Raw genomic sequence first — 27,453 nt, 5'->3', positions numbered from 1 at the left:
AGAGAAGAGAGAAGAGAGAAGAGAGAAGAGAGAAGAGAGAAGAGAGAAGAGAGAAGAGAGAAGAGAGAAGAGAGAAGAGAGAAGAGAGAAGAGAGGAGAGAGGAGAGAGGACAGAGAAGAGCATTGTCACAGTATCCTCCCCAGAGACATGTCAGGTGAGAGGATGTCTCCCAAGAGATCTGTCACTGGAGGAGTCACCCGACTTCATGCTGTACATTTGCTTTGTGTCACACCACATGGCATCAGCCAACCAGGCATGGTGTCTCAGGAGCTGAAGAGCCTGTTTCACCCAATATCCTTGCTTGTGGCAGAAGAGCCTCGCTGAGGGCCCCAGGAGAAAGGATATTTCCCAAATCCATTTTCATGCCTTGACCTCCTCCCTCTCCTAAATTCTGTCCCAAACTCATTGTGCAATGGCACCACCAGCCTTATGGGTCTCTCTTGGGTTGGCTTCACCACACAAACTACAGCAGCAACTTCTCAGCAGAGTGTGCTGCAGGCTGGCTGATAGCTGCATCCCAGGCACAGTGGAATTCCGCATCGCACCTGAGAGTCCAGGCTGGTCGAGGAACTGGCAGACTGTGTATTTTTCTCCTTCATAGCCATTTTGGAAGAAATGGATCAGAGCATTTTGCAGATGGAAAATGTCAGGCAGATGTCGGACATGTTGGATGTTCTCCATCTGGAAGAGAAGGTTCAGCGTGATTTGAGGGAGGGGGATTCCACCTGGAACCATGGGGTAAAGTGGAGGATGCCTGTCTTGCTTGGATGCCTCAAGAAAACACAGGGGGAAAAAGTTACTCCAGTAGCTCCCAGACACCAACCAGGCTGAATCTACTGTACTTGTTTTGGGGGAGAGAGGGTGTTATTCCATCCAACCTTCGACAGGAGCTCCAGCAGGATGGGGTATGGATTTCCAGTGCCTTCTCCATCTTTCTGCAGGAGATGCATCAGGGTCTGGATGGTCACCTTCTGCTCAAGCCTCCACATGCAGGGTTGGTTGATCAACCCCTCCCTCGGCAAATCTTGTAAAGGAGGTGTCTGGTCATAAACTATTTTCAGGAGGAGACTGGAGCCATGGGGACCTTCATTTATCCTCTGCTCCTTAGCAGAATTCAGATTCTTCTCCAATTCCTGCAGAACCCCAAGAGAATTAGGAGCCACCTCTATTCACCCAAGCAGCCTGAGAGGATTTAAGGGGTCTTTCAGGTAAAGAAAAGTAACAAGGACTCCGGAGAAGATGAGTGGCATGATAAGAAGTAGTCAACAGAGGAATAAGAACAAAATTCTCCAGAGAGAAGCCCTGTATTGGGTCTGAGTGAGGTAAAGCTCAAGCCCTTCCAGTGCTGTGCTTTGCATGAGTGCTGGACGGGAGCTGATAACAGAGCAGTGTTTTGGCTATTGCCAAGCAGCGCTGTCCCTCTGACACTCCTTCCCCCTCAAAGGGATGGGTGTGTGTAAGATCCTGGGAGGGGACAGGACTAGGCCAGCTGACCCAAAACAAGCAAAGGGATATTCCATATCATATGACGTCAGCTCAGATATATAAGCGAGAAGAGAGAGAGGGAAAGGGGGGGCATTCATGAGTTTTCAATGTTTGCCTTCCGGAGCAACCACTACGCGTGCTGAGGCCCTGCTTCCCGGGAAGTGCCTGAACAACGCTGCTAATGGGAAGTAGAGATTRATTTCTTTCTTTGCCTTTAGCTTTTGCGCGCGCAAGCCTTTGCTTATATTTTGTATCTTTGCTAAAATAAAACTACTTTATCTCACCCTGCTGGCTGTTCGCCATCTTACTTTCCCCCGTCCCAGAGGGAAGGGGAGTGATAGGGTCAACCCACAACAAGCCCACAGGTGATTTTCTCAAAGGGAAGAAATCAGCTGCTTCCCAAAGAGGATCTGAAGCTACAACCCAGAACTCAGCTCTCTGAGGACCAGAGCAATTGACCCCACCAGGACAAGATCCCAATTCTAAAAAGGAGAGGAAAAAAATCTTTTCTTTCCCAGGGTCAGCTGATGTGTCTGTCCATGGACACAACACTTCCAAGCAGACATGCACAAATTACCTGGAAGAAGGACTGAGCCAGGGCTTTGAAGGAAGTTTCCCATTTGTCTCGGTCCTTTTTCTCATGCAGGATGTTCAAGGCTCCACTCTCATCTGTAGAAGACATGAAGGAATATGTGACCTTTATCCCTTCAGACCCTGGGGTCTGCCCAGAGCATTGCTGTGTTTCTTGACAGTGAGGAATGCAATGATGTAGAAACAAGAGGAACTGGGAGTAGAAGGACTGATGTAGATGCCTGGTTGGAGCAAACTGTCTCCCAGCCTCATACCCTCAAGTTGGTCTGGCCTAAGTGCTGTGGATGAGCTCCCTGACCTCATGGTCCTCCCCATCTTCTCACTGGTTTCCTGGGATGGAGACTGTCCCAGGAAGGAAGAACCAATGAGAGTGGTCCTGGTTCAAACCCAACACCCTCCAACCTACTGGTGACCTCCAGAACTCCCCATCATTTCTCTACCTGCAGGACCATGCTTGCTCAGGTGCTGTAGAAACAGATGGACAGTCAACATGGCCTCCTCTGTGTTCCTGCCAAGCGCTTCTGCCAGGCATGCCACATCTTTCCAGAGGTGACCCCAGAAAAACTCTTCCGTGTCCTCTGGTTTCTTTTTCATCAGGTCTAGAACTGCCTGGGAGATAGGCCCAGTTCCCCTGTTTTAGGCTCTGGACTCATCTCCTCCCAGCACTCCTCACAGTGTGGTGGTGGCTCACCTGTTTGTCAGCTTGGATCCCCAGCAGGAGGGATGAATGGAGCAGAGCCCTTGCCAGAGCAACACAGGCAGGTGACAGGCACCTCTCCAGGTCATTTCTCCGTGAGAGGGGGCTCTCCAGGAGGTACCCCTGCTCCGTGGTGTCCTCAGTGCTGTTTTCAGAATGAGCAATTACCCACCATGACTTTTGCAATGGGACTTACCACAGGATGCAAACACCTTTGCTTTGGCCAACAATGGTGTTTCCCCCATGCCCGTGGTTCTGGAGAAGATGGGTGAAGCCCTCTGGGGTTGTAGAGCTGTGAGGGTTGACTTACATTTCCTTCTGCTTGAAGCCTGCCACAGGTTTGTGGAAAGTTCCCCCAACAGTGGTACCACACTGGCACTGCTTCTTTTCCATGGGAAACCCACACTGCATTTGGAGACATGAGGATGGAGTGAGAGAGAAGATTGGCAGCCCAGACAGGAGCTGAAGGCACCCAGCAAAAGCTGAGGGTACCCAGGAGGTTCCCATGTCCTCCACCTTTCTGCATGTGGGTCACGCGTGGCCATGACTAACGAGAGGCAGGAACAGATGCAAGCAGAGATGTCCAACCAACCAGGTACTTCCTGCAGCCAGCTGGACACATGAGGATGTGTGGATGAGACTGGCCAAGACCTGGAAGCACCCGCTTTGCTCTACTTCTCCCAGGGAGAGACACAAATTCTACCTCCATTTAGCCAAGAACCAGGCTGGGAGATAAAACCAAGTGGCTTGGAGAAGAACATGACTTGGAGAAGAGCCCAAATGACTTGTGAGCCTTGCAGCTTCTCTTGTAGCTAAAGGGTCACTTGACATGAGGATGACACTGTGAGCCCACATTAGGAGGGGAGGCAGGACAGCAGGAGGAGTGTTTATAGTGAACACCCAGCTGGGCCAAGAGGCTAAGATGTGTTTCAAGATGGTGCACAGGAAATGGACACCTCCAGGAACCAGGGAAAGATCTAAAAGCTCCTCCCAAGCCTGGCTTTTCCCCATGGAGTTGTCAACAATGCAACGAGAAGCACAAGAACACAGACCACAAAGACCAACAACCAGAAGGTGACACTTACATTGGTGACAATCCAGTACGAGCCACACTGACAAGCTACAGTGAAAGAGGATATGGTTAGTCTGTCATCTCCCACAGCCATCTCCACAATGGTGGCCAGAAGCTCACCAAGTGGTGGCAGGCCTGACTCCCACCTCCTGACATCCAGCCCCACCACATCTCTCAAAAATGGAACCAATGTGCTTCACCCAGGTGGAGATTATGAAGGACTCAACAGATGGACAGGGATGACCTTCAGGGGTCTTTATTCCATTTCCTTCATTCCCTTGCTGATCTCAATACCCCACATGCATAGGAGAAGCTTGACTCCCCCAATACTTACTCCAAAGCTTATCTCTTTCACCGATTTTCCAGTTTTTCTCATCAAAGAGGTCTCCAGGCATGGTGGGAAGGTAGGACCCCTTGGAAAGGGAACATGATAGACAGTGAGGCATGGGGTGTCCATCTTTCCAGCTTGCTCCCCACCTGCCCAAGGAACTATCTGTGGGGAGAAGGGTGCTCCTGCATGGCCACTGTCATCAGTGAGAAGTTTCTGATAAGGGAACAAGGACCAAGTCAGACAGCAAAGTCCATCAGACACTGAGATGTGAAGCTGGAGTGATCATTCATGAGTCCCAAAAAATCTCAATTATTTATGAGCATTGATTCTTGAACTGAACCCACCATGGGCCAAAGATGGCCTTAATGGAAGGGGAGAGGATTCAGAAATAGCTGAATTTTTTCTTCACTCATTTTCTTCATTGCCCTGGCTGCGTCCCTCATCTCTCAAATAATGGGAACAACCCATGTGTGGACAGACCCGAGGAGAAGCCCAGCTCAGGAACGGGTGTCTCCACCATCATCTGAGTGACAGAAGACCTTTTGCAGTGCTCGTGCACTGCAGGAGGATGCTCGTGCTGGGCTCTGAACCACCCCATCGCCACCAGCAAAGCTGTGCCATGTCCCCAGTTCCCCATGGTCAATAGAGAAGCGGGCTTCTCCCATAGGCCCTACATCTCATCCACACTGGAATTCGACCAGGGTGGATTGTCACAGCCACTTCTCAGCCCATGGAATGAGAAAGAAGTGGGGCAACAACCTGCAGTGCAATAGGCTGAGCAGGACACACTGCACCAGGGTGGTGGGGTAGAGAGAGCTGATATCTTCGGGCTTGAAACTCACCTTTACCACCTTTGGCTTGAAGCAGATGTTTGTGAGGAGGTGAGTGATGCAGCTTGGGAACAAGGTCAGAGTGAGCGCAGTGTGGAAGACCAGCTCCCTCAGGCCTTCACCATCATCAACAGCATCTACAATCTTTTTCAGTTTGTCTTCCAGTGTCTCATCTGGGATGGATGGCAACCGGAGGGTGTTCTCCATTTGCCTCACAACAGACTACAAAAGTTGAACACAACAGATATAAATGAAGGCAACCAGCCTGGCACCTCCCTGTGAGGGGTCTTATGGCTTCACCACTGAGGGTCAATGTCCAGGTACAGTCCCATTTGTATACCCTGGCAGCAGGGAGCTGGCACAACTGTGCATCAATACACATGGAACTTCCCTCTTTCCAAGAGGGTCCAGATCAACCACTGGATCCAGTGCCAGATGAAACAATGGTTTCAGACTGACCCAGAACAGCCATCAAACCCAGATCAACTGCTTCAGACCAGTCATTGGATCCAGACCAACTGATCCAGAGCAAACAATGGCTCCAGCCCAAAAACCACGGACACTTTCCATCAGAGACTCAATGGATACTCACAGACAAGCTCTGTTTTTTCTTGAAATCACTGCTTTTTAGCTGTTTTTGTGCTTTGTCCAGCAATGAAAGCATCAGGGTTGTGTTCAAGCAGCTGCTTCTATCCTGAAAAATACCACAGTGCAGGTTGTGATCCTGAAGGAAGTGGAAGGGCACTAAGAGGAGGTTGGCTGCACCCTGTGGGGACCCATTACCCTCTTGGGTTGGAGGGGATTTCTGTGAGTCAGTTTGATAGGCCTGGAACTCAGCAAATCCCACCTCCTCAGCTCCGCTTTGGCACAAGGCACTCAAGAACCGACCCACCTGTGAGATTTCCACCCCTTGGGGTAAAATCCACCTCTGCACCTGGAGGATCTTCCACATAGAGGTGAGGCCATAGATGTCACAGAGATTCCTGATGAGGAACACCTGAGGCCACGGAGTTGGAGCCTTCGCAACCAACTCCTTCATCACTTTCACCAGGTCTTGTTCTTTCTCATTCCCCTCGGCAGTGGATGTGTTGGGATTGGCAGCTGGAAAGGAGGTTTTCTCATGACTCCCAGTCCCTGGTGTGGCACATCATGTGTCCTTCCCCAGCCAGCCCCCATAGTTGAGACAGGAGCCAGATTGTGGTGGGATCTTCTCCCTACAGGTTACAACATGGCCACAAGAGAAGAAGCCTTGGACCCCAGAGGGTCTCAGTGCATAGGGAACACAGTGAGTCTGTGGACTAAACAGGAAAATAAATCCAAAGTAACAACAATTTTCATAAAACCACTAATTGTCCCGCAAAAAAATCTCCAAGCTCAGAATTTTTGGGGCTTGTTCTAGACTTGTTTGGGGGTAGGTGGGGTCTCTGGGCTACACTAAGCACCAGAACTCACCAGAAAGCACCTGTCTGCCGAGCACAGTGGCCACATGGCTGATGGAGAGCCTGAGCTGGGCTATGAACTGGAGGGTGTTAATCCTGGAGACACTGGGCTTGCAGAAAGCAGAGAGGTCTGCGGTGGAGAGGCACTTCTCAGCAAGCTGCCTGATGTCTTCTTCAGAAGAAGGATACATAAAATCCTGTTCAAAAGACAATTTTTAAGGATCTGAAGGTGGTTATAAATGGGCACCTGCTTCTCCTCCCTGGTACATTCTCTTCAGATTTAGGTTGAACTCCCCATTCCTCATCCATAAAAAAGATGTGGAGGGAAGGCATTCATAGGTTTAGTTGGGTAACTCCATAGTATGGTGCTGGTCGGGATTCCCAGTGCATCCCAATAGGCACTCACCTCCAGACAGTGCACCACCATGAAGTAGATGTGGTCCATGTGACTTTGGTTGGAAAGTATCTTCTCCTCCATCTGGGACAGGTATTCTTCCAAGTGAACCTTGATGTTGTTGAACCTGGGGCAGAAAAGTACACAGAGAATCAGCATCCATGTGGCCAAAGGGCTCAACAACAGGGCTTGTGAGTAAACTTGGGGCTGACCCGCATCGCAGCAGCAGCTTCAGGAGGGAGGACTGGGCAGTTGGACTGGTGTCCATGCATTCCTCAAAGGGGGACAACTCGCTTTTTGGCTTGTACACTACAAAGGAAGGAAGGATGCCTTCAGTATTTGGCTTCCAAGAGTGTACAGTCAGATCTGAGTCAAGTGAAATAAAGTCCTTTTACCCCTTTTTCCTGCCTGATGCTCAGTGTTGGGTTTGCAAGCCACAAACTTTATCAGTTGCTGAATGATTTGGGCTGATGGTGCCTCTCTGTCTCCCAAAAAGTACTTGGTGATGAACTCGATGAAGAAGGAATTGCATTTCCTCCTGAATTTGTTGTGGCAGGCAACAGCTTCCCTGGAGAGTAGAAGAAAACCCAGACTTGTTGTCTACTCCAACCCAGGAAGGAAACATACCTCTCTTTGCAGAACACCAGCGAGAGCAGATGGCAGGTTAGTCAGGCACCAGCATCTTCCACTCAACATTTAACATGAAGACACCAGACAGGCAGCACTGGGGTTACCTGGTGGCTTCCGAAGCTGTGGGTTTGTAATCCTCTGGGAATTCCTCCTTGCAGATCTTACACTGCTTGTTTGCCCATTCCAGGATGCAGTGAGTGCAGAAGATGTGGCTGCAGGGCAGCTCCGCCGGGTCGGTGATCTCCCGCAGGCAGCTCTTGCATTCCTTCACACCCTTCCTGAGGCACCCAAAACAGAGGCAGTTCAGTGCTGCTGCCAGGTTGGAGGAAGGACATGGGTGGGCTCTGGCCTGGCATTCACCCTGGGGTGGGGGTGAAACTGAATAGGCACTTTGGCCCATCTGATGGGTGGAGAATGGGGGTGACCCACCACAGCTTCAAGAACCAGCAGCCTCTCAGCTGTCTGACAACCACCCTATCTGTGGGAGGAGGGCTGAGTGAACAGGATAGAGAGCCTGGGTGCTCAGGGCAGCCTGGTTTCTTTGGTACCACACATTAGAGAAGTTCTCCAGAAATGTTTCATCACCTCTCACCTCTTGGCCTCATCAGTGTGGCCTCCCTTGGGCCCAAAGAGGTCCATGTCCAGCACTGATCTATTTCCCCCACCCTTTATAAACATTGTACCAATGTAAACTTCTTTCCGGTTCAGACTTACACCAGATACACAACATCAGCATTCTGGTTGCATTTCTTCAGCACTTTGGTCACCAAATCAAAAGTCTCTTCTGGTTGAAATGCCGGGGCTGCGTAGAGGCGCTGCAAGGGATGGACACATGGTGCAAGTTCAGCAGGAACATCTTTGGTATAAGGAGGACCAGCATTCTAAGGTGTCACTGCATCAGAGATGCAGGGTTAGACATCAATATTAAGCAAATCCATTTATAGATCAGTGGGGTGACATCTGGGGTTCACACAGTATGGTCCCTGCATGGACCTCTGAGGATAAACAACTGGGATCAACCCTTTACATCCTCCAGGAAGCCCTCCTGGGTTCCAAATCCTCATTTGGGATTCTGAATCCCAGCACTGTTTGTCTCTCAGATGATATTTCCAGCCTGTTCCCATTCCTAAGCCCTCACTACAACTGAGACCAGAGATCTCCTGGAAGGGGGGAAGAGCTCTTCCAAGTTCCATAGCCACAAGGAAACACCCACATTCCAGAGGAAGATGAACTGCTTCACCACGAGTCGCAAGAGTTTCTCCTCTATCCCCGTCTCATTGTGCAGCAGGTGGTCAATCAACATGTAGACGATGTTGGTGCAGGTCCAACGGTGCCTGTAAAACACACAACCCCCATGGATGGACTGCAAACCTCCCAAGGTCCCTTTCCTGCTCACATCTGACTCATCCCAGGTAGCACGTGACCACTTGATGAAACAAAGAAAATTTTGGTCTTGCAAAATTGATTTTAACTACAGAAGTTTCCCCTTTTTAATTCACTATTTGCAGTTGAACTTCTGATCTTTTATAGGTTTTATAATTAAAGCAAAGGAAAGCGTCAGTTTTTAAAAAATGCTTTGATCTGAATAAAGGTGCCAGTGCAAAAAAACCCCTTAACAATAACATTTACCCCACCGACCCCAGGAGACACCCCATTGACCCCAGATGAAACCCCATTATCCCATATATCACCCTATTGACCCCACTGACCCTACTGACCGCAGGAGACACCCGCTGATCCCATTTTGTCCAGCAGAGACCTATTGACCCCATTGACCCAATAGGACACCCATTGACCCGAGGAGCTGCCACATTGACCCCAAATGATATCCTATTGACTGTGTTGCTGTACCCATCTGAGATGACACCCATTGAACCCAGGACCTTGCCCAATGACCACTCCAGATGACACCCCATTGACCCCATTTAAGGTCTCTTTCAGTTCAAAGCATTCTGTGATTCTCTGATTCTGTGAAATTCCACCAGAATTAAATAATTTGATTACAGTGAAACATCCATCTGTTTTTTTTGAGCCACTTTGCCATCATGTTTGTGACAACAAGGATGGTACTGACAGTTTGCAGACTAGTAACTCGGGTCTCCCAACCTCTGGGCATGAAGGTGTTTGCTCTACTGCCATCAAGAGAGAGGAACTGAACTTACAACACGCTCTCCAGAAGCTGCTTCTTCTCCTGGTAGAACTGCACCTGGTAGTTGTCCAAGCTGATCCACTCCACCCATGGCTTGATGGACTTGACACTTTGGAGCCACGTGACACAGGCATCGAAGGGCAAAAGCCTGCTTTCAGAGGGCTGCACTTTCTTCAAGAGAATGTTCAAGGCCTCAAGAGTGACAAACTGAAATAACATTTGCAAAGAGAGAGCAGAAGAGTCTTTGTGACATGCTGGCCTGGTGGGTGGTGGGACAGAGCAGAGGGCTGCTGAGTAACTGGGTGCTGGAATGGCTTGTGGAGGAGTTCAAGAGGTAAAGTTAGAAAGAGACAAACTTTTAGGGGTCAGCTTCTGATATCTGCAAACCAAAAAGGGCTTTAATGAGCCCAACAGTACCAAAGGCTTTAGGAAGAATTCGAACATCTCCATGTGTATGTGGGAAGGTAAGGAAGTAGAGCCGTACCCTGCCCATCTCTGAGGTCAAAGCCTTAAGAGGCCTTTAACACCGCACCCCAAGTGACACAAACACATGGATGTCTTACTGAATGCATCGTAAGAAATTAAGCAAAGGAAACTGTGAAGACCACCACATCCAAATGCTGCAGAAGAAGGGTCAGAGGGACAAATCAAGCTCACCATTGCTGGGGGGTCCTGCTGATACATTGTCTGCAGCTCGCTCACGACAGTGTCGTTGCTTTTTGCTATGTCAATGAAGAGCTGATAATCATCATGGAGGTAGAAATATTCCATGTGAAGCCAGATTGGGGAAAAGCTCATCTTCCCCCTGCCCACAGAGGAGCAGAGCCGCTCTGCACTGGCCAGGAATGCTTTGGAGAGGATCTGTGGGTAAAATAAAAGGTGTTATTTCTGCTCAGAGTGAGGAGTGGGGTGGGACAAAGGTGGGACATTCAGTGTTGCTATTCTACCTCACATGAAGTTTCCTTATTAAAATTGTTCTCACAACGGAAAGATCAAATGCTGATATCAGTTGAAGACTAGCCACAGAGCAGCACAAGGGAGAGATCATCAAACCACCAGGTTTGGAAGGACAGGACAAGGCAAAGCCAGTTGAGGATGGTTCTCTACCCAACCCTACTCACCTCATAGATAGACAGGTCTTGTCCAGGAAAAGCCATCCTGAGAAAGTCGTTGGCATAGGAATGCAGCAGGGCTGGACCACTGCCATCTGGCATCCACACATTCTTGATGAAGCTTTGGTAGAACCTGGCCATGTCCTCTGTTGGCTGCTCAGGCTGACCTAGAAGGGCCAATAAAGAGAGTTGCAGATGCTTAGTGGGGAACAGTAGCTCCTCGTTACAAGTGAGGTGGGTGCATGACTATGTGCAAGGCCACAGTGGCCGTGCCTCCATTGGGATATAATGCCAAAGACATGCACAATGTGGTTCTGGGTCATCTGACTCTGGAATCCATTCCTATGGTTCCTCCTCTGCAGTATGCAGATTTTTAGCAGTTTTGCTTTGCTCATGATCCCCCGGGAAATGTTACCTTTTGTATGATAGGCTTTCTCCCATATGTCATCCAGGTAGGCCTTCAATACCCAACTGAACGGGAACTGGCAGAAGACAGAGATGCTGGGGTCTTCAGTCATGGATAAGACACAAATCTTCATGTCCGGTGCCCTTGAGTTCAAACAGTGCAGAAAGAGAATTATTTTGTGCAACAGAGCAGAGGTGTCCAGAGACAGACATCTCGGAGAAGTAATCCTCCTTCTCTTTAAAGGAATTCAGAAACATGGGAAGGGTGGGGAAATTCAGGGAGAAATTTGGTAGGAAGGTCAGGGAAACTGGGTAAGTGCAGGGAAGGAGCTGATTTTGCTGAGAGCTTAAAAAGCAGGAAAGTTTTGGTGCCAGTGGGCTGACACCAAACACTTTCATGGCTTTCAAGATCATAAACTTCTCCTCAAAAATTAGTTACTGTTTCCCTACAAAGCCATTCCTCTCCTATGGAAAACCACCTCACTGCCCATTTCCACCCAGACTCTTACTTCCTGGTGTATTTAATTTTTAGGAAGGCTTCTTCTTGGAACATCTGGAGCCACAGTTCTGTCAGCAGAGACCCTTCACAGATGTGATCCAGGTTGTTGTTGGCATCAACCACAGCGAGAATTTGGGCCAAAATGTTGGCCACAATGTCTTCCAGGTACATCCAGAGTGCTTGCCTGGAAAAGGAGGTGCCACAGCTTGTCACATTGCTTCTGCCCCTCCCACTGAGAAACCCTACTCTCCCTGGGAACCATGTTGGCCTTGAAGACACACAAGTCAACAAAAACAAGACAAACACTCCTGAAAATGCAAAGTGTGGACATCCAGACTTGACATACACTGCCTTTCCTATCTCACAATCAACCAATGCCATTTGCTTTCAGAAGAGCCTTTTAAGCAAAACTTCACCCCAAACCAATGCTCTTCATCCTTTTTTTTCCTTTTGAGTTTATGACCATCCATCAAGCCCCTCCCTGGTTCTAGGTGGGGAAAAAAACACGTATTTAGATACTTACTGGTTGTCACATCTTGGCCTTTAAAGTGACTCACACAGAGCAGTTTTAGGAACAGGATAATGGTACATTGGGGAGGTGCCCTCCGCCAGCATTACCTGAAAGATGTGTCTTTCAGGATGAATTCCGTAGCAAGTGCCTGACGGAAAATCCATTCTCTTGGTTCCTTGATTGGTTTCTCTCGTTCTTGGAGGAGACAACAAATTCTCTTCTTCAGCGTTGTCATAAACCGTCTGGAAACTAATCACAAAACAGGGCTAAAACCTTCCCAGAGGTCATTTCCAAGTAGAAGATGCCATCAAAACCCACAAGAGGTTCCCACCAGCTCGTATTTTTTAAACAGTCCTATGCAGAGACTATCTCCTATTGGAAAGTATCATCTGTCTGGAATTGTGTTCCAGAGGCTGTGGGTCTGCATCAGTTTTGATCCCACACATGAGGGACTGACAGGAAGGTAGAAGAGGCCCTGTAAAACCTCACCCTTTGTCCCCTGGGTTCTTCTCCTCCTGACATAACTTTGAGGAACACAGCTGCCTCTGAGCCTGTTTGGGATCTTCTTCCAGACACATGGCTTGTGCCATGTGCAAGAGGAAGCCATTTCTAGCTCTTCCTCCTCACACATACCAGTGCTTTGAGTGTGGAAGAGCAAGTTGTAGAGGATCTTGATCCTCTTTGTTGGACGCTGGCTGTTGTCCTTCTTGTCCTCCATCTGGATCACGGCCTTCTGAATGCACCCTTTGATTATTGCATCCACATTGAGGAATTGTAACTGGAAAAGACAGGAGATCTTTTGGTTGCTTGATGTTCCTCTGCCTTAATTTGCCCAGGGTATCATCTTCCCCGGAACTTAGCACAGTGGGCTCCAAGATCTGTACTCACCTCAGCATTGCAACAAAGCCTGTTTAATCAGTCCCTGTGGCAGGGAGGGCTGCCAGGGTCCCTCATGAGGGACTTTCCTTTGAGGCAAATGGCTCCCGGTCTTGTGCCAGTTGCTCACGAGAGGGCTGGGAGACAACCACTCTACCTCAACCCCACAGTGTGACCCAGGAAGGGTCCCAGACAGACCCCAAAGTATCTTCTGACACCCCGCAGTTCTTGCACTACTACAAGCAACTAAAAATGAGGAGAAAAATAGAAAAAATCCTACTTTTTCCTCTGGATAATGACCCGGCCTAGTGAGGCTTCCCAGGGCAGCAGGATCCTCTGGAGAACCTGAAATCACAACCAACCTTGAGTCAGCTGTCACAATCCCAACAGAAGACCCTTCTGGCCCAGGAGGGGTTTGGATTGCACTGCGGTGGAAGCCTTCCATCTGATGGCTGGAGACCCTCAGGGTGGGTGAGCAATTAACCAGTCACCTCTAAGCAAGAACACAGATTCAAGGAAACACTCAGGGTTGACTTCCAATGATTGATCAAACGATTTCTGTCCATTTGCCCGATGATTTAGTTGAGGAATGGAGGTCACAAGCACATGTTGACTACATACAAGTCTCCAGTGACTCCATATGGAAGTCTCCAGTGGCACAGCTCATTTGCCACTATTATTTTCTGCTCCACCGGACCAGATGGCCCATCAGGAAGCAAAAGTTGCTTTCCTAGGAAGACATCAGAAGCAGCAAGTGCTTCCAGGGCACACAGCTTGGGACCTGCTTGATCCGGGTGCATTCTTATCCATAGCTATGATGTCAGAGACATCAGTGGGGACAGCAGTGGGGAGAGGGCAAAAGGGTGAGAGACTTCTTACCTGTTGGAAGATGCTGCTGGTTGCTGCTGGTGAATATCTCAGCAATACTCATTTTGGAGAGCTGACCAAGACTGGCCTTGAAGTTCTCAGGGGGCATCAGGTCATCCAAGTGGATGGACTTCCACTCGCCTGGAGAGGTAAGAGAATGGATCAGTCCATCTTCTCTGTTGGCACATCAGCTGGTGAGCTTGCCTGCTTGGATTCATCAGACAACCAGGGCAGGAAGATAGGCATAGATGGAAGATCCTCTACTTCCTGTGCCCTGTCTGTAAGGCTTTATTTTCCCCTTCTGCTGTTTTCCCAACCCAAAGCAGTGAGCGTGAACTTACCACTGTCAAAAGCCTGGTAGCTGCACCCTCCCCGTACCCGCGGGACTTTGGTAATCAACACAACATGCAGCAGATGGGGGCTGGCTGACCTCCTGCACTCATCTCTGATGCAGTACCTGGAAGCAACATCAGAAGTTCAGACCTGGATAATTCCAGACTTGTGAGACTGATCTCTCCAAGCAACAACTGCATCATGCTCCGAGGCTGGAGCCCCCTCTGCTCTGGAGCCAGGTTGAGAGAGCAGGGCGTGTTCAGCCTGGAGAGGAGAAGGCTCCAGGGAGAGCTCAGAGCCCCTTCCAGGTCCTAAAGGGACTCCAGGCGAGCTGGAGAGGGACTGGGGACAAGGGCCTGGAGTGACAGGACATGGGAGATGGCTTCCCACTGCCAGAGGATGGGTTTAGATGAGAAGAAGATCATACCAGATAGCAAGAAACTCTTCCTGAATGAGGAAAAGCAACAAAGGACAAAAAAAAGAGAAGACAAAGAAGGCTGCTTACTTGGCACAGGCCAGGAGTCGTTTGCTGCTCTGTGGCTCATCAAAGTGAAACTGGACAAGGAGTAATCTCACTTCCTGTGGCTCTTTGAAGAAATTCCTGTAAGGAAATGGCCTCTGTGATGCCTTCTTGAAAGTTCTCACCTCACCTCACTCCAATGCCCCACAAGAAGTGAAAATCCCCATGAGAAGAACTCTAAGATCCCACCTAAGGTCCTGGCGAAAAGCATGTTCAGTGTCAAACTGGCTTAGGAAGAGGCAGTGGATTGGATCTGGGAGATGAAGCATCTTTCTCAACATTTCCAAATCCTTCTGATTCAGCAGCCTGCCATGGGTAGAAACCTGTGGAAAAAAACGGAAATCAAAACTGGGGTTCCTGCTGCCTCACAATCCTGGGTGGGATCCTCTGGTTCATCTCCTTTGGTGCTCCCTGCCCATGTCCAGGCAGCTGGAAGGTGCCTTGAGTATCCCAGCCTGAGCAGAAACTGAGCAGATCCCATCTGCCTCCCAAGGATGGGCAGAGGCTGCCCTGGCTGCAGGTGACTGGGGAGACAATGAGAGTGGACATCAGCCCATCCTTGTCCTGGCCTAACCAAGGTCACAGGGCCACCATGCTCCCTTGGGAAACAAGCAGCACCCTTGGGTGTTTGACCAAGCCTGAGTACCTGTAGGCACAGCCTGGGGGTGCTCCCTGTCTCCTGCTGGTCCATCATTTCCCACAGCAGGCTGGCCAGGCTGTCATGCTTTTGCTCTGTGAAATACAGGTCCTGGATCTGCTCAGCATCCTTCAGAGTGGAGTACTTCAGGCGCAGGATGGAGTCCGGAGTGGCACACTCCACCAGCTGGCTTGTGGCAGTAGAGAGGACCAGGTCTGTGTAGGACTTGGAGTCGCTGGAGTGGGGGTCCTTGGTGTTCTTCAGCACAATGGCAGCAGATGTGTCATCACTGAAGCCAATGAAGACATCATGTTCCATGGGAGCACATGTATGGGACCAGACTGTGAACAAATCAGGATTCTTGATGTGGACGTAATGCCTGACCCACGTCTCCAGGTCTTGCCTCAGGTCCCGCTGTTGCCAGCTGAGAATGGTGTTCATGTCCAAGCAATGCTTCTCCAGACGGCTCAGCAGTGGGGTGGGGAACTCTTTGTAGACCACATCCTTCTCCTCTATAACAATCAGCCGGAATTCCTCCTTCACACGGCTCTTCACCCTGTGAGTGCCAAGGCCCAGGTCAACATAGTAATTACCCCCCAGGCTGACAAAGCATTGATTGAGAGCATCGTAGAGGCTCTCATAAAGGTTCTGTATATTGAGGAGGATGACTGGCCTGCCTATCTCCATACAAATTTTCACTCTGTTCACAGAGCGACACACCTGGGAATAGTCCTGGTCCTGTGGGAAACCAGAACCAAAGATAATGTCACAGTTGCTGGTGTCTATAAGGTTCATCATCTGAATGATCTGGAAGGCAGCATTGTTGGTTGTCAGCAGCAACAAATAACGAGACATGAAGCCCATGTGTTGTTTCTCCATATTTTCCTTCAGCAGACGGATGCAGCTGGTTTCCATCCCAGAGGTAAGATGGATCTCCTTGGTGCACTGGTTGAAGATTTCCAGAGGGCAGATATCTCTGTAACCTCCGAAGTTTCTCTGAATAGCCTTCACAAGGAGTTCCTCCTGAGATCGGTGCTCTGCATCCTGCATGTAGGATGCCATTATTTTGATTAAACTGTAGAAGTCACGAAGCCCAAAGAACTCCTTTTTCTGTGTTTTCAGCACGTGGCAGTAGAAGTTGGCCAGGATGGGGAACAGATGCTCAATTCTCTGCAGGTGAGGTTGGGCAGCGCAGATGTCTTTGGCAGTCTTCACCAGCTCTTCACCACTGAGCTCAGTGCGGAAGACAAGAAGGCCCCTATTCATCTTGGCAGGGTCCAAAGCCCAGTTGGAGATGCCCACAAAGCCAACTTTCTTGTAAGCCTCTGCATTCTCGTCATCAACACATCCATCTTCCAGGAGAGGATGCAGCGTCTTCAATGGCATATCAGGCGAGTCTTCTGCCAGACCGATCTCATCCAGCAGGACCACTGATGCAAATTCCTGCAGGTTCTTGCCCTTCTGAAACTGAGCACATTGTCGGAAAGTGGAGATGATACCTTCTGGCTTGGAATGGGGACTGCACTGGAAGGAGACCAGCTGGACTTCTTTGCATCTTTTGAACAAGGGGTTTTTGGACAAGGGACCTGTCATGGCCTCTACAGCAATGGTTTTGGATAGAGACTTGGAGCTTCCTGGCTTCCCGACCAGAAAGAGGGGCACCCGGAGGTCCATGCAGACAATCATCATGAAAATGTTCTCTCTCAGAGCATTGTTGCAGGCTGTTGCCTTGGGAATGGAGAGGTTATCAAGAAACACCTCTTGGCACAACTCAATCTCTTGCTGCAGCCGGGCTGCAGGGACTAAGAAGCATTCTGCAACCTCCTCCAGGTACTTTTGGCGGCTCTCCAGAGACACATAATAGCAGACCCCGACTGCAAGGACCAAAGCTCTCTGTGCATCATTTAAGATTGTTCTCTCTTCCTCCTCATGTCTTCTCTTCTCATCTATCTTGTGGAAAAGCAAGTCCCTTAGGTCATAAAACCAGAGCACTATCCTCATGCAGCGGTCTATATCCCGAAGGCTGGCAACCCTGCATTCATCTTTCCTTTCTGTCAGGAATTTCTGGGAGGCTGAAATTACACTGGTGAAGATGTCCAGATTTCCCATGGGGATCTTGGTGTCCACAGTGGACTTGACAATCTCCCTGATGTACAAGATTTGTGTTTTCTCATTCAGCTCCCCAAAATCCCAGACTAGAGGCAATAAACTGGGAGGAAGGGGATGCACCCGATACACTAACTGCCGCAGAGGAATGTAACCCAGCTTCTCCGGAGTGTCTTCGCTCCGGACTCGGTATCCCAAGCCAGCTTTCTCCAACTTCTTAATAGTGTCCTCAGTGTGTCTTTTGTACGGGTTGCACGCAGCCACTACTTTCAAGCGGTTGGTGGGAATCCTCTTCCCATTGACACTGTGGTCACAAAGCACTTCCTTGATAGCAAAGATGGCCTCTGAGGTGTTAGCTTCATCAAAGAAGATCACTGTGTCAATATGATGTTCTTTCTCATTGGCATGTGCCAGCTCTATGGCCTGCCTTACCTTTTCCTGGATGGTCTTGGAGGTGGTGCCGCCATGAACACGCACCACCATCATGTTCTGAATCTTCCTGCCCACCTTTTGCAGGTTGCACATGAACTCCACCAGCTTCGTCTTCCCGCAACCTGTTTCCCCCATGATGATCACAGGGATGCCACACTGGAACCGCAGATGAACAGCCAACATCTTCATGGTGTTGTCCAGAGTGAGCTGGTAGGAAGGATCTGGATCTCCCTGGTATTTCACTCCAAAGACCCGGCAAAGGGCCTCCAACTGCTCTGTGCGGGGTAAAGATTCAAACTTCTTATTGAAAGGAACATTTTGGCGTGCCAAAGTCTCATACAAACTGCTGCTCATCACTGCCGATTCCAAAACAGTCTGGGAATAAGCATCAATTGCATCAAAGTTCTGGTTGATATGGAAACCTAAAAACTCCATGGAATCACCGTCAGCATGGAAGACTATGTAAGGGTGGGACTCTTGTTCCCATTTGCGTCTCAGTTGGTACTCCATCAAAATATTGTCCATCTCTTCTTGCCTCTCCTTTGGCACACTCTCATCAGACATGTGGAGGGAAGGCATGGCAAAGTCCTTGGACATGGCAATCATGAACTTGATGACAAATGTTTTGAAGCCATGGAACTCCCACCCAACCACTGAGCTGCAGAAGACTGATTTCTCACAGTTCCTTAGCTGGAAGTTCAGGAAGTGTGTGAAATTGCTGAGCTCGGTCCAGGATGGGTCTCCTCTCCCACAAAACTCCATCAGGCATGCCAGACATTCTCTCTCTGTCACTTTGTTCTTTTTAGGGCAAAAAGTGAACTGGTCAAGGTTTTCCTTCTGTTTGTATCTGCTGAGATATTGGTAAGACCTCTGGAAAACTTCGCTATTTAGCTTGTCCCGGTCAAACTGTTCCTCCCTCGATTCTGTGGGAGGGATGGAACTGGGATTTTCCAGGAATCTGAGCACCCGCAGCGGTGATATACACTCCACGGTAGGAAACAGATCCAGGAATTTTTCTTCTATTTTGATGGACATCTAAAAGCAAGAGGAAGCAAGTCACTATGAGGCACATTCTCCAACTTCCCATGTTTGTCTACATCACCAAAAAGGCCCTTTTTTGAATTTCCCCTTGCCACAAATACTTCAACAGCTTGGAAAAGAAATGCCAAGATTTTCCCAAGCCTCTGTGTGGATTGGAATCTCAAAAACCATGAAGGTCTGTCTTGGGTTGGGTGATCTTGAGAAGTGTTCAAGGGCAGGCTCAACAAGGCTTGTATTAACTCAATCTAGTGGAAGATCACAAACTGGGTTGGGTTCAGTTTCAGTTGGAAGGGACCTTCAAGGATCACCCATGACACAGACAGGGACACCTTCCCCATCCCTGGGTAAGATTCAAGGCCAGTTTGGATGGTGCTTGGAGCAACCTGGTCTAGTGGAAGGTGCTCTTGCCCATGGAAGGGGATGGGAATATGATGAGCTTTAAGGTCCCTTCCAACCTAGCCCATTCCCTGATGGTATTATCTTGTTACCTTCTCCTGCACTTTATCCTGTTCCACTAAATCCTTTTGGAGACAGATGTGGCTGAAGTCAGCCAATATTCAAGGTACTGTGAGGAATCACAGATGGATGACCAACCAGTAGTGACTCTGGGGTGAATTTCACACCTTCTGTGACTATAAAGCATGTCTCAGGTGCAAATTTGGTTTAAAACATTCCTGAAGCTAAAGTTACTGCATATTGGAGAGGAAAAAAAACATCAAAACTCAGTGTGAGGCGATATTTCACTCTGAGACATCTGTGACTTGGTTCTTCTATGCTTGTGAGACATTGCCCCACTGGTGAGGCAGACCCCAAACTGGGCATCGCTCTGATGGGAACATCCAAGCTGAGCAGATTTCCTCATGTTAAGCCTCAACAGCCACCTTCCCAAATACCTCTTGTTTCCTTGTGCTGCTGAGGCTCTTCCTTTTGGCAAGGTACTCAATCAAGTAAAGATGAGAGGGCTTGCACTTCCAGACCAAGCCATCGGGACTCTGGATGTGCCGCAGGATGCACAGATTGATCAGCAGCTGGTAGAGACCCTTTGATACCTGGGAGGGCAAAACAGTCCCCAAAATTAAAATGGATGCAGATGCTTACTGGTGGGATGGGGCAGGATTTGAGTTCCCACCTCTTCCTTTCCCTCTCTGTTCGGAGGGCCTTCTGTGGAGACCCTGGAGCAGGTTGCCCAGGGACTCTGTGGCTACCCCAAGCCTGAAAGTGTTCAAGGCCAGGTTGGAGAGGGTTTGGAGCAATTTGGTCTAGAGGAATGTGTCCCTACCCATGGCCAAGGGTGGGACTGGATGGGATTTAAACTGCCTCCCAACCCAAACCATTCCATGATTCCTCAATTCATATCATCCCTTTCAGATCCAGGAACTCACCACAGGAGCCACATCAATGTGGAAGATGCTGGGCTGATCTTCAGTCATGGATTCATTGATAGAAAATAGTTCCACCACAAAGAACTGGAAATCAATGTCTGACTCCATCAGCCTAATGGTTTTGTGGAGTGGCAGTGTGCCACCCAGCTGGGCATGGACCTTTCTAATGGTATTGTCCACAAAGAGAGACTTTCCTAAGAAGCGGAAGAGATGATCAGGAATCAATTTAGCCTTCAACACCTACATACAACCCAAACTAAGGAAATCTCTCCCCCAAAGCACACTGTGACACATTGCCTCGTTTTGAGGTACAACTCGGAGTATGACTTCCCAAAGACTTACCCATTCCCGCTCGCTCTGAAAAGACAAACTTGACATTCTGCTGATGGGGCTCCTCAAAGGCCTGGGCAATGGGGGCTGTCCCACTTGGCACCTGGAGCTGTGTCTTCAGGTAGGTCTGGATTTTTGTCTCAGAGTAGTCTGGGAAAGTCACCCTGTAGGCATCAAAGGCCGTGATGACATAGGAATTGTCGGCTTTGGCATTGCAGAAGATGAGGAATCTGTAGTTGGGGATGCCAGAAGATTGCACCAGGCGAAAGAAGTGGAACTCGAGTTGCTTTGAAACTTTATAAACCAATTTATCAGCACCCAGCAAGCAGTAGATTTTCTGGTCTTGGGAACCTGGGGAAAGAGCTCTCCTGACCAGCAGCTCTACCTCCTCCTCTCCCGTGTCTGGTGAGCATACCAGGACCTCATCATATGATGGGAGAGGTGCTGTCTCAGCATGCTGGTAGACAAATAACATGTGGGTTAATATTTCTTCCTCCTTACACATGACAAGGAGTGGTTTCCCCTCTTCAAAGCCTAGGGGTAAACTCCTCTTGATATGCATGCTCTCCGATGCAGCCAAATGCTCCAGTGTTACCCCAAAAACATCCAGGCTGATGTATTTATCAGACACCAGGCCAGCAAATTTCTTACAGTAAGCATTCCAGAGCAGCTTCACCTTGTCATAAATAGATGGCAGATTTTCAAAGGAGGCAGTCAGCTCATCATGCGCCAGGGTGCTGAAGGAAACCTGGTCAGCATCTTGGCTACTAGTTTTAAATTTCCGTCTCTCCTGCAGGAAGCTGTCCCTTGTCTCCTCATACAATGTGCTGAGCTTTTCAACCAGTTCCATGTCATCCCCCTTCTCAAAAGCAAAATCCATGAGCATCTGCTCTGTGATGGGTAAGCCAGACAGGCAGCTCTGCAAGGCTGCTTTTGCAACTGATTCATCATAGCCTGATTCAGCCAAGCTCTTGATGAGCTGGGGGAAATGAATGACGTAGTCTTCCCAGGTCACCAATTCCTCACCTCCTGATGACATGTTCACAGAGTCTAGAGGAGTCATCAGTGCCTCTTCCAGGGCAGTTTTGATATCTCCTTCTGTTACATCATGCTTGATGACAGACAGCATGATGAGCACCTGTGGTTCCATGATGCCTTTCTGGGCTCTGGCCAGCTGGCTGCACAAGTAGAAGAGCTGGCGCGCTGTGAACAGGTTGAGGTGATAGTAGGTGTCTCTCTGAGTCTCCAAGTACTTTTTCCACTCTGACATGCAAAGCTCCATGGCTTTATAGAGGCCATCCAGCTCCTCCAGGAGGGGTCTTGTGCTCTGAACAAGGATCCCAGTGATTCCAAACTCCGTGTAGACTTTCACTCGCTGCTGGGGGCTGCAGTAGATATCAGCCTTCCAGTCAAAGAAGAGGATGTTGCCAACACCAAGAAGCTCCAGGTATAACTTTGCAATCATTTCAACTCTTTCCAGTATCTGTAACACACCAGACACACCAGAGAAATGCACCACATGCCACAGCATTATCTCCAGAGCTTCCAAACACTGCCCAGGCCATGCTTCCTTCCAGAGATTCATACTGTTGTGAGCTCCCCAGCACAAGAGAGATATGAACATACTGGGGAAGGACAATGATGAAGGGACTGGAAATCTGGCTACGTGGCTGGTGTACTCAATGTATGGCCTTCTACGATCATGGATCTACCTTTGGGAAGCTGGACTTCCCCCTGAGAAGACAGATCTGCCTTTGAGAAACTGGATCCATCCTTGAGAAGTTGGATCCATTGTTGAGGAGCCAAGCTTGAGAAGCCTGGTTTGCCTTTGGAAAACCAGGTCTACTGGGAGCGGATGGGATTCATTTGACTAACTGGGACTTCACCAACAGGGTACCCAGGCCCCTGTGAAGAGCTTTAGACTGGACTTACGGAAGGGGAATTTTGAGCAACAGAGACAAGCCAGGGGCTTCTGGTGGTTTAGGATGCAACAGATACGCACCTGTGAAATGCCTCAAGGGAATTAGGGTGTGTTCCTCCACCAGCTGGGAGCTTTTGGGTAAAACTGAGTGGCCAAGGCAAGAAAGGAAAACTGAAACTTGGTGCTGGGTGCCTGAGGGAGAGAAGACTGTTCATGAAGTCTTCAGCTCTGGGTACAAAATTAGGCAGGGAAGGCCAGCACACCTGAGTGAGGACCTCCTGGCCAAACTGGGCTGTGAGAATGAAACACACAGATTGGGTGGAAGCAGGGACACGTATCCTGGGAAGAACAGAGGGAAACTGCCTGAATGTGTAGGGATGGGATCAGGGAAGCTGAGGCATAACTAGAACTCAGTTTGGCAAGAGATGTGAAGAACACAAAGACCGCTTGAGGAACTATGGTGTGTATCAGTTCATGGAGCTCTACTCCAGCCTGGACCCTGCATCATGGAAAGGATTTTCCAGCCCTGGCATAGCTGTCCAGAGCAGTGGTGGGGTCATTATCCCTGGAGAGATTTAAGAGATGCATGGATGTGGCACTTGGGGACATGGCTTAGGAGGGTGTTGGCAATACTGGGGGAACGTTTGGACTTGATGGTCTCAGAGGGCTTTTCCAACCTAAACAATTCAATGATCTTAAGAACAACATGGACCTGGGTAAGAGATGGTACGGAAGTCCCTCATCTGCTTCACGATCATCAAACACAACACAGACTGAACACCCAAAAACCCCAAGGGGGGATGGGGGATTTTTTCTCAAAGAAGTCCAGGCCAGATTGAGGTGGGATGTCTGCCAAGTGTCGGTGTCCAGGCTGCTGAGAAAACAGGTGAGGACCCGGTGGACTGCATCGCCCTTCCTGCCATGGCAGAGAGGACTACATGCTTTGTACTGTACACCTGACAAAACAGGTGTTTTGTCACTTCCCCACCTCTTGGCCAGCTTCCCCTGTCTTTTGCACCTCTTGGCCAGCTGCCCCTGCTTTCAAAAAGACTATAAAGAGACTTTCTGAAAAGACCCCTACGAGGTCTCCTCACGGACGACGACGAAGCTATTGGATACGGACCACGAGGATTTAGTCTCTGATGTTGGTAGCTATAACCCAACTCTCTCTCTCTCTCTCTTTTTCTCCCTCTCTTCCTCTTCTATCACATAAATCATGTTGTTAGCACTCAATTAAAGTGCTTTTGATTTTGAAAAATACTTGTCCCTCTTTCTTTTGCACTCTGAGATTCAGTTAACGAACCATCACAACTCCCGCTTGTGTTAGCAGGTCTTGACAACCTGTTAAGGTGGGTCCAGAGGAGGAACAGAATGCTCAGAGGGCTTGCATGCCTCTGCTGTAATGAAAGGCTGAGAGATTCAGGGTTGGTCAGTTGCGGGGCTTGGGGAGATGTTCTTTTGGCTGCTCAGTAAATCCAAAGGGCTCATTGGAAAGATGGAGAGAGACTGTTTACCAATATGTGCCACAATAGAACAAGGGACTGACAGAGGGTGGATTTAAATCAGATCTAAGGAAGAAACTGTATGATAGGGTGCTGAGGCACAGGTTGTCCAGAGAAGCTGTGGCTGCCCCATCCCAGGAAGTGTTCGATTTTGACAGGGCTTGGAGCAACCTGGTCTAGTGGAAGGTGGTTTTGCCCATGGGCAGGGAGCTGGAATGAGATAGCCTTTAAGGTCTCTTCCAACCCAAACCATCCTAGTGGTCCCTCCGAATTGAAGTCTGTAAGGTCTTGGAAGAGCTGTTGAGCACCACAGGTGAGGAACAAAGCTCAGGGAAGAAAATCTAACTCCTGTAGCTTGGGAAGGGCCATCATCCTAGAGCAACACCTCTGCTCCTGCAAGGTCAGAACTTCAGGTCATGGGTGAGTCTCCCAGAAATAATTCCAGCAAAATCACAATGGCCATTGTTTCCCTGGCAGATGTGGATGATGTGCTGTGACTTACCTCCAAGAAATGGTTTGCCTCCTCCCTGCCCTGCTCAGCCTTGGTGGCAATCAACATCAGCTTGTTCTGCAGCTCCCTCAGCTGAGACAAACTGTATTTCTTGACCTCCTGGTCTCCTGGAGATACGCTCTCCTTGCTGTCCTCCAGCAGCCGCAATGAGATGCAGTCCTCAAGCGTAGCCTGGAGAGGAGAGAAAACAACCACCATCAACATGTGGCCTTTTAAGCAGCAGTGGAAATGCTGCACATCAGAACTCTACAAGTCTTGTACTATTTTCTTTGGAGAAAAAAAAAAGCCCATTTTCTGCTGAAAATACTCCAGGTTTAGCGGACAGTTGATGGCACTGGTTGCAAAACTGCCAATCTAGTGGCAACCCAACATTCTCATTAGAAGAGGATTTCATGGAATCAGAATATTCTGAGCTGGAAGGAACCCACAAAGGTTATCAAACCACCTTGGAAGCCTTCTACCTTGAACTTTGGAGGTGCTGAGATGGTAAAAATCCCATTTTGGTTGATGCTTCTGGCTTGTGAGACCGAAGAACGCTCCACGGAGCCATGGGAGTCATGAACCATCTGTATCCACTCCCTGTTGTCACAGGAATCTTTCTGTGAAAGAACCCCAGAGAAACCCAGTAACCAACTGGAAGGAAAATGAGCAGCACTCCCTACCCCGAATTTGATGTGACCGTTTCTGTGACCATTCTTTCTGAGGACAGGGCTTCCCCTGGTTTCTGAGGACATGCAGCCCCAGAGCTGGACCTATCCAAAACCCTAGAGCGGCGGCATGTGATGAAGCTCTTGTTCTGGCTCTGGTGGAGAGGAAAGCATAAGGGTCAGTGGTCACCTGGGGCACAAACTTGAGTGATTTGGTTTAACAGAAGCTTTTCTATCAAATTCCAAAGGAGATTCTGGAGTCTTCAAGCCTTGGAGATGTTCGAAATCCAACTAGAAATGACCCTGAGTGACCTACCTGACCCCACTTTAAGCTTGGGATTTAGGCCAGATGGTTTCCAGAGGTCCCTCCCAACCTCAACTATTCCATATTACTACAAACTTGCTCTCTCTTATTCACATGTTCTTCCTGATTTCTCCCTCTGCCCACACACAGCTGCAAGGTCATTTGAGGTTTCCTGACAGGCTTTCACTCCAAAATGAGCACAGCCATTACCCAGGTCCTGCCGGGACCACATAGATGTCGTGGGAGAAACCACCTTATATGGCATCACCCACATGTGACTTGGCTTTACGTCCAGTGTCCTGGTGACTTTTGGATATAGAACTCACCAGCTTCTTGGGAAGCTTATTGTCCTTGGCAACAGCTTCTCCAACAAAGGACAGAGCTGCAGAGAACTGGTCAAACCCAGCATCAGGGCTCAGATCCAGGACAATGGGGGCAGAAGCAGCCATGGCATCACGGAAGAACCTCACTCTGTCGATATCCATGTCATTTTCACCTGCAGAAATCGATGCCAGCTCCACAAATATGGGGATTTCTGTCTTGTCTGAAGGGGAAAAAATAAAGAAAAAAGAAGAGGGGAATTTCTCTGATTTATGTAAGGCTGCGTTGGCTGCAGGGACAAACAAGGGCTTTGTAGTCTCCATCTGTTGTTATATCTGATTTCTTTTCTTACAGCCCACCTTTTATTATGGTCTTGATCCAGGATGTAAAACCTTTCTTGGCACATTCCAGAAGTTCCATTAAAAAGTCCAAGACTCCCTGGGGTATGTCACTCAAAATTTTTTTCACTTTCATTAAGTCTTGGGTTATAAAATCAAGTTGCTTATTCTTGAATTCCTGCTCTTCCTGGATGAAAAAAGAAACAATAAACAACACATGTCTGTAGGGAAGAAGAGGAAAGCAGCTTGGTTCTGCCTCCTCCTCCCCAGACAGGATGAGATCTTGACCTCAAACCTAAATCTACTCTTGAGTTCATCCTTATAACCTAGATCTACTCTTGAGTTCATCCCTATAACCTAGATCTACTCTTGAGTTCATCCCTATAACCTAGATCTACTCTTGAGTTCATCCTTCCTCCATGATGGATCGGAAGTGACAGCTGGCAGAAATTCTTTCAGCCTATCCCTCAAGTTCAATTAAGGAGGAAGGAATCCCACCTGATAGGATTCAATTACAAGCTATCACATGAACCTATCTCTGTGGGTTTTCCCAAGAGCAACCAGATGCCCACACATCCCCTACGTACGTATTTGGTCAGGTCGCTGAGCACCTGGAAGTCCCCCTCCAGTGGAAGCATCTGTCTTAGCGCATCGATCACCTTGGCCCTGTTCACCACTTTGGAGAGGGTCAGGTAGTTCTTGATCCTCTCCACAGCACCAGCAATCCACTGACCTCTGCCATGACCCACTCCCTCACTTTTCTCAATGATTTCAAACTCTTCCTGGAGCCCATGCTTCTCTCCCAGCAGGTTCTCAAAATAGCTCTGCACAGCTCCGAGTGTGATGGAAAAGTCTTTGAGGGACAGGTAGGTTTTCTTGAAGTCAGCTATCGCTGGCTTATAAATTTTTTCTTGAACATCATCTACAGAGAAAACTTGATCTTCAGGAATTGTAGCTTTGATTTGCTCTGCTCTCATCTTCCACAGCCTCAGGAAACATTGGCTCTTCTGCACGATGGAAAGCTTCTGCCACATGTCACAATAATTGTCAAGGATGTGTGGTTCTGTTTTGCTTGTGCCATCAAGGGAGAACTTTTTCACTGATATCTGATCCTTAAATCTTCCCTTGTCCCCGTTGCTACTCTCCATGATACTTGTGTCCACTAAACCATGTGGGGACAAGAGGAAGTTCATGTTATGTGTGTCTCCACAAAGTCTTGAAGTTAACAAGCTCCCTCAT

At 48.8% G+C, this 27,453-nt stretch overlaps 1 protein-coding gene across 1 annotated transcript in view; it reads right to left on the bottom strand.

The window, feature by feature from the left end:
• Positions 1 to 27,453, bottom strand: part of LOC130586698 (E3 ubiquitin-protein ligase rnf213-alpha-like) — a 42,834-nt gene that overhangs the window by 5,622 nt on the left and 9,759 nt on the right. The window contains exons 21-59 of the mRNA XM_057387582.1: positions 26,802 to 27,376; positions 26,236 to 26,401; positions 25,882 to 26,099; positions 25,066 to 25,203; positions 24,596 to 24,775; positions 20,683 to 22,153; positions 20,341 to 20,534; positions 19,852 to 20,007; positions 15,389 to 18,952; positions 14,932 to 15,065; positions 14,728 to 14,823; positions 14,231 to 14,346; positions 13,902 to 14,030; positions 13,303 to 13,367; positions 12,780 to 12,924; positions 12,254 to 12,395; positions 11,646 to 11,819; positions 11,147 to 11,280; positions 10,741 to 10,898; positions 10,277 to 10,480; positions 9,633 to 9,826; positions 8,684 to 8,804; positions 8,185 to 8,285; positions 7,575 to 7,748; positions 7,236 to 7,408; positions 7,053 to 7,149; positions 6,853 to 6,967; positions 6,460 to 6,643; positions 5,900 to 6,108; positions 5,600 to 5,701; positions 5,020 to 5,229; positions 4,181 to 4,259; positions 3,860 to 3,894; positions 3,085 to 3,179; positions 2,769 to 2,919; positions 2,518 to 2,686; positions 2,064 to 2,155; positions 880 to 1,134; positions 547 to 682 (exon numbers count right to left, since the gene is read on the bottom strand). Of these exons, the coding sequence (XP_057243565.1) occupies positions 547 to 682; positions 880 to 1,134; positions 2,064 to 2,155; positions 2,518 to 2,686; positions 2,769 to 2,919; positions 3,085 to 3,179; positions 3,860 to 3,894; positions 4,181 to 4,259; positions 5,020 to 5,229; positions 5,600 to 5,701; positions 5,900 to 6,108; positions 6,460 to 6,643; positions 6,853 to 6,967; positions 7,053 to 7,149; positions 7,236 to 7,408; positions 7,575 to 7,748; positions 8,185 to 8,285; positions 8,684 to 8,804; positions 9,633 to 9,826; positions 10,277 to 10,480; positions 10,741 to 10,898; positions 11,147 to 11,280; positions 11,646 to 11,819; positions 12,254 to 12,395; positions 12,780 to 12,924; positions 13,303 to 13,367; positions 13,902 to 14,030; positions 14,231 to 14,346; positions 14,728 to 14,823; positions 14,932 to 15,065; positions 15,389 to 18,952; positions 19,852 to 20,007; positions 20,341 to 20,534; positions 20,683 to 22,153; positions 24,596 to 24,775; positions 25,066 to 25,203; positions 25,882 to 26,099; positions 26,236 to 26,401; positions 26,802 to 27,376 (10,851 nt within the window). The remainder of the gene's footprint in view (positions 1 to 546; positions 683 to 879; positions 1,135 to 2,063; positions 2,156 to 2,517; positions 2,687 to 2,768; positions 2,920 to 3,084; positions 3,180 to 3,859; positions 3,895 to 4,180; positions 4,260 to 5,019; positions 5,230 to 5,599; positions 5,702 to 5,899; positions 6,109 to 6,459; positions 6,644 to 6,852; positions 6,968 to 7,052; positions 7,150 to 7,235; positions 7,409 to 7,574; positions 7,749 to 8,184; positions 8,286 to 8,683; positions 8,805 to 9,632; positions 9,827 to 10,276; positions 10,481 to 10,740; positions 10,899 to 11,146; positions 11,281 to 11,645; positions 11,820 to 12,253; positions 12,396 to 12,779; positions 12,925 to 13,302; positions 13,368 to 13,901; positions 14,031 to 14,230; positions 14,347 to 14,727; positions 14,824 to 14,931; positions 15,066 to 15,388; positions 18,953 to 19,851; positions 20,008 to 20,340; positions 20,535 to 20,682; positions 22,154 to 24,595; positions 24,776 to 25,065; positions 25,204 to 25,881; positions 26,100 to 26,235; positions 26,402 to 26,801; positions 27,377 to 27,453) is intronic.

The sequence above is a fragment of the Malurus melanocephalus genome, unplaced genomic scaffold (genome assembly GCF_030028575.1).
Source record: "Malurus melanocephalus ecotype Western Australia unplaced genomic scaffold, MMel_1.1 scaffold_1261, whole genome shotgun sequence".
NCBI lineage: Eukaryota > Metazoa > Chordata > Aves > Passeriformes > Maluridae > Malurus > Malurus melanocephalus.
Note: the sequence above shows the minus strand (reverse complement) of the source record. Positions and strands in the feature narration are given on the sequence as shown.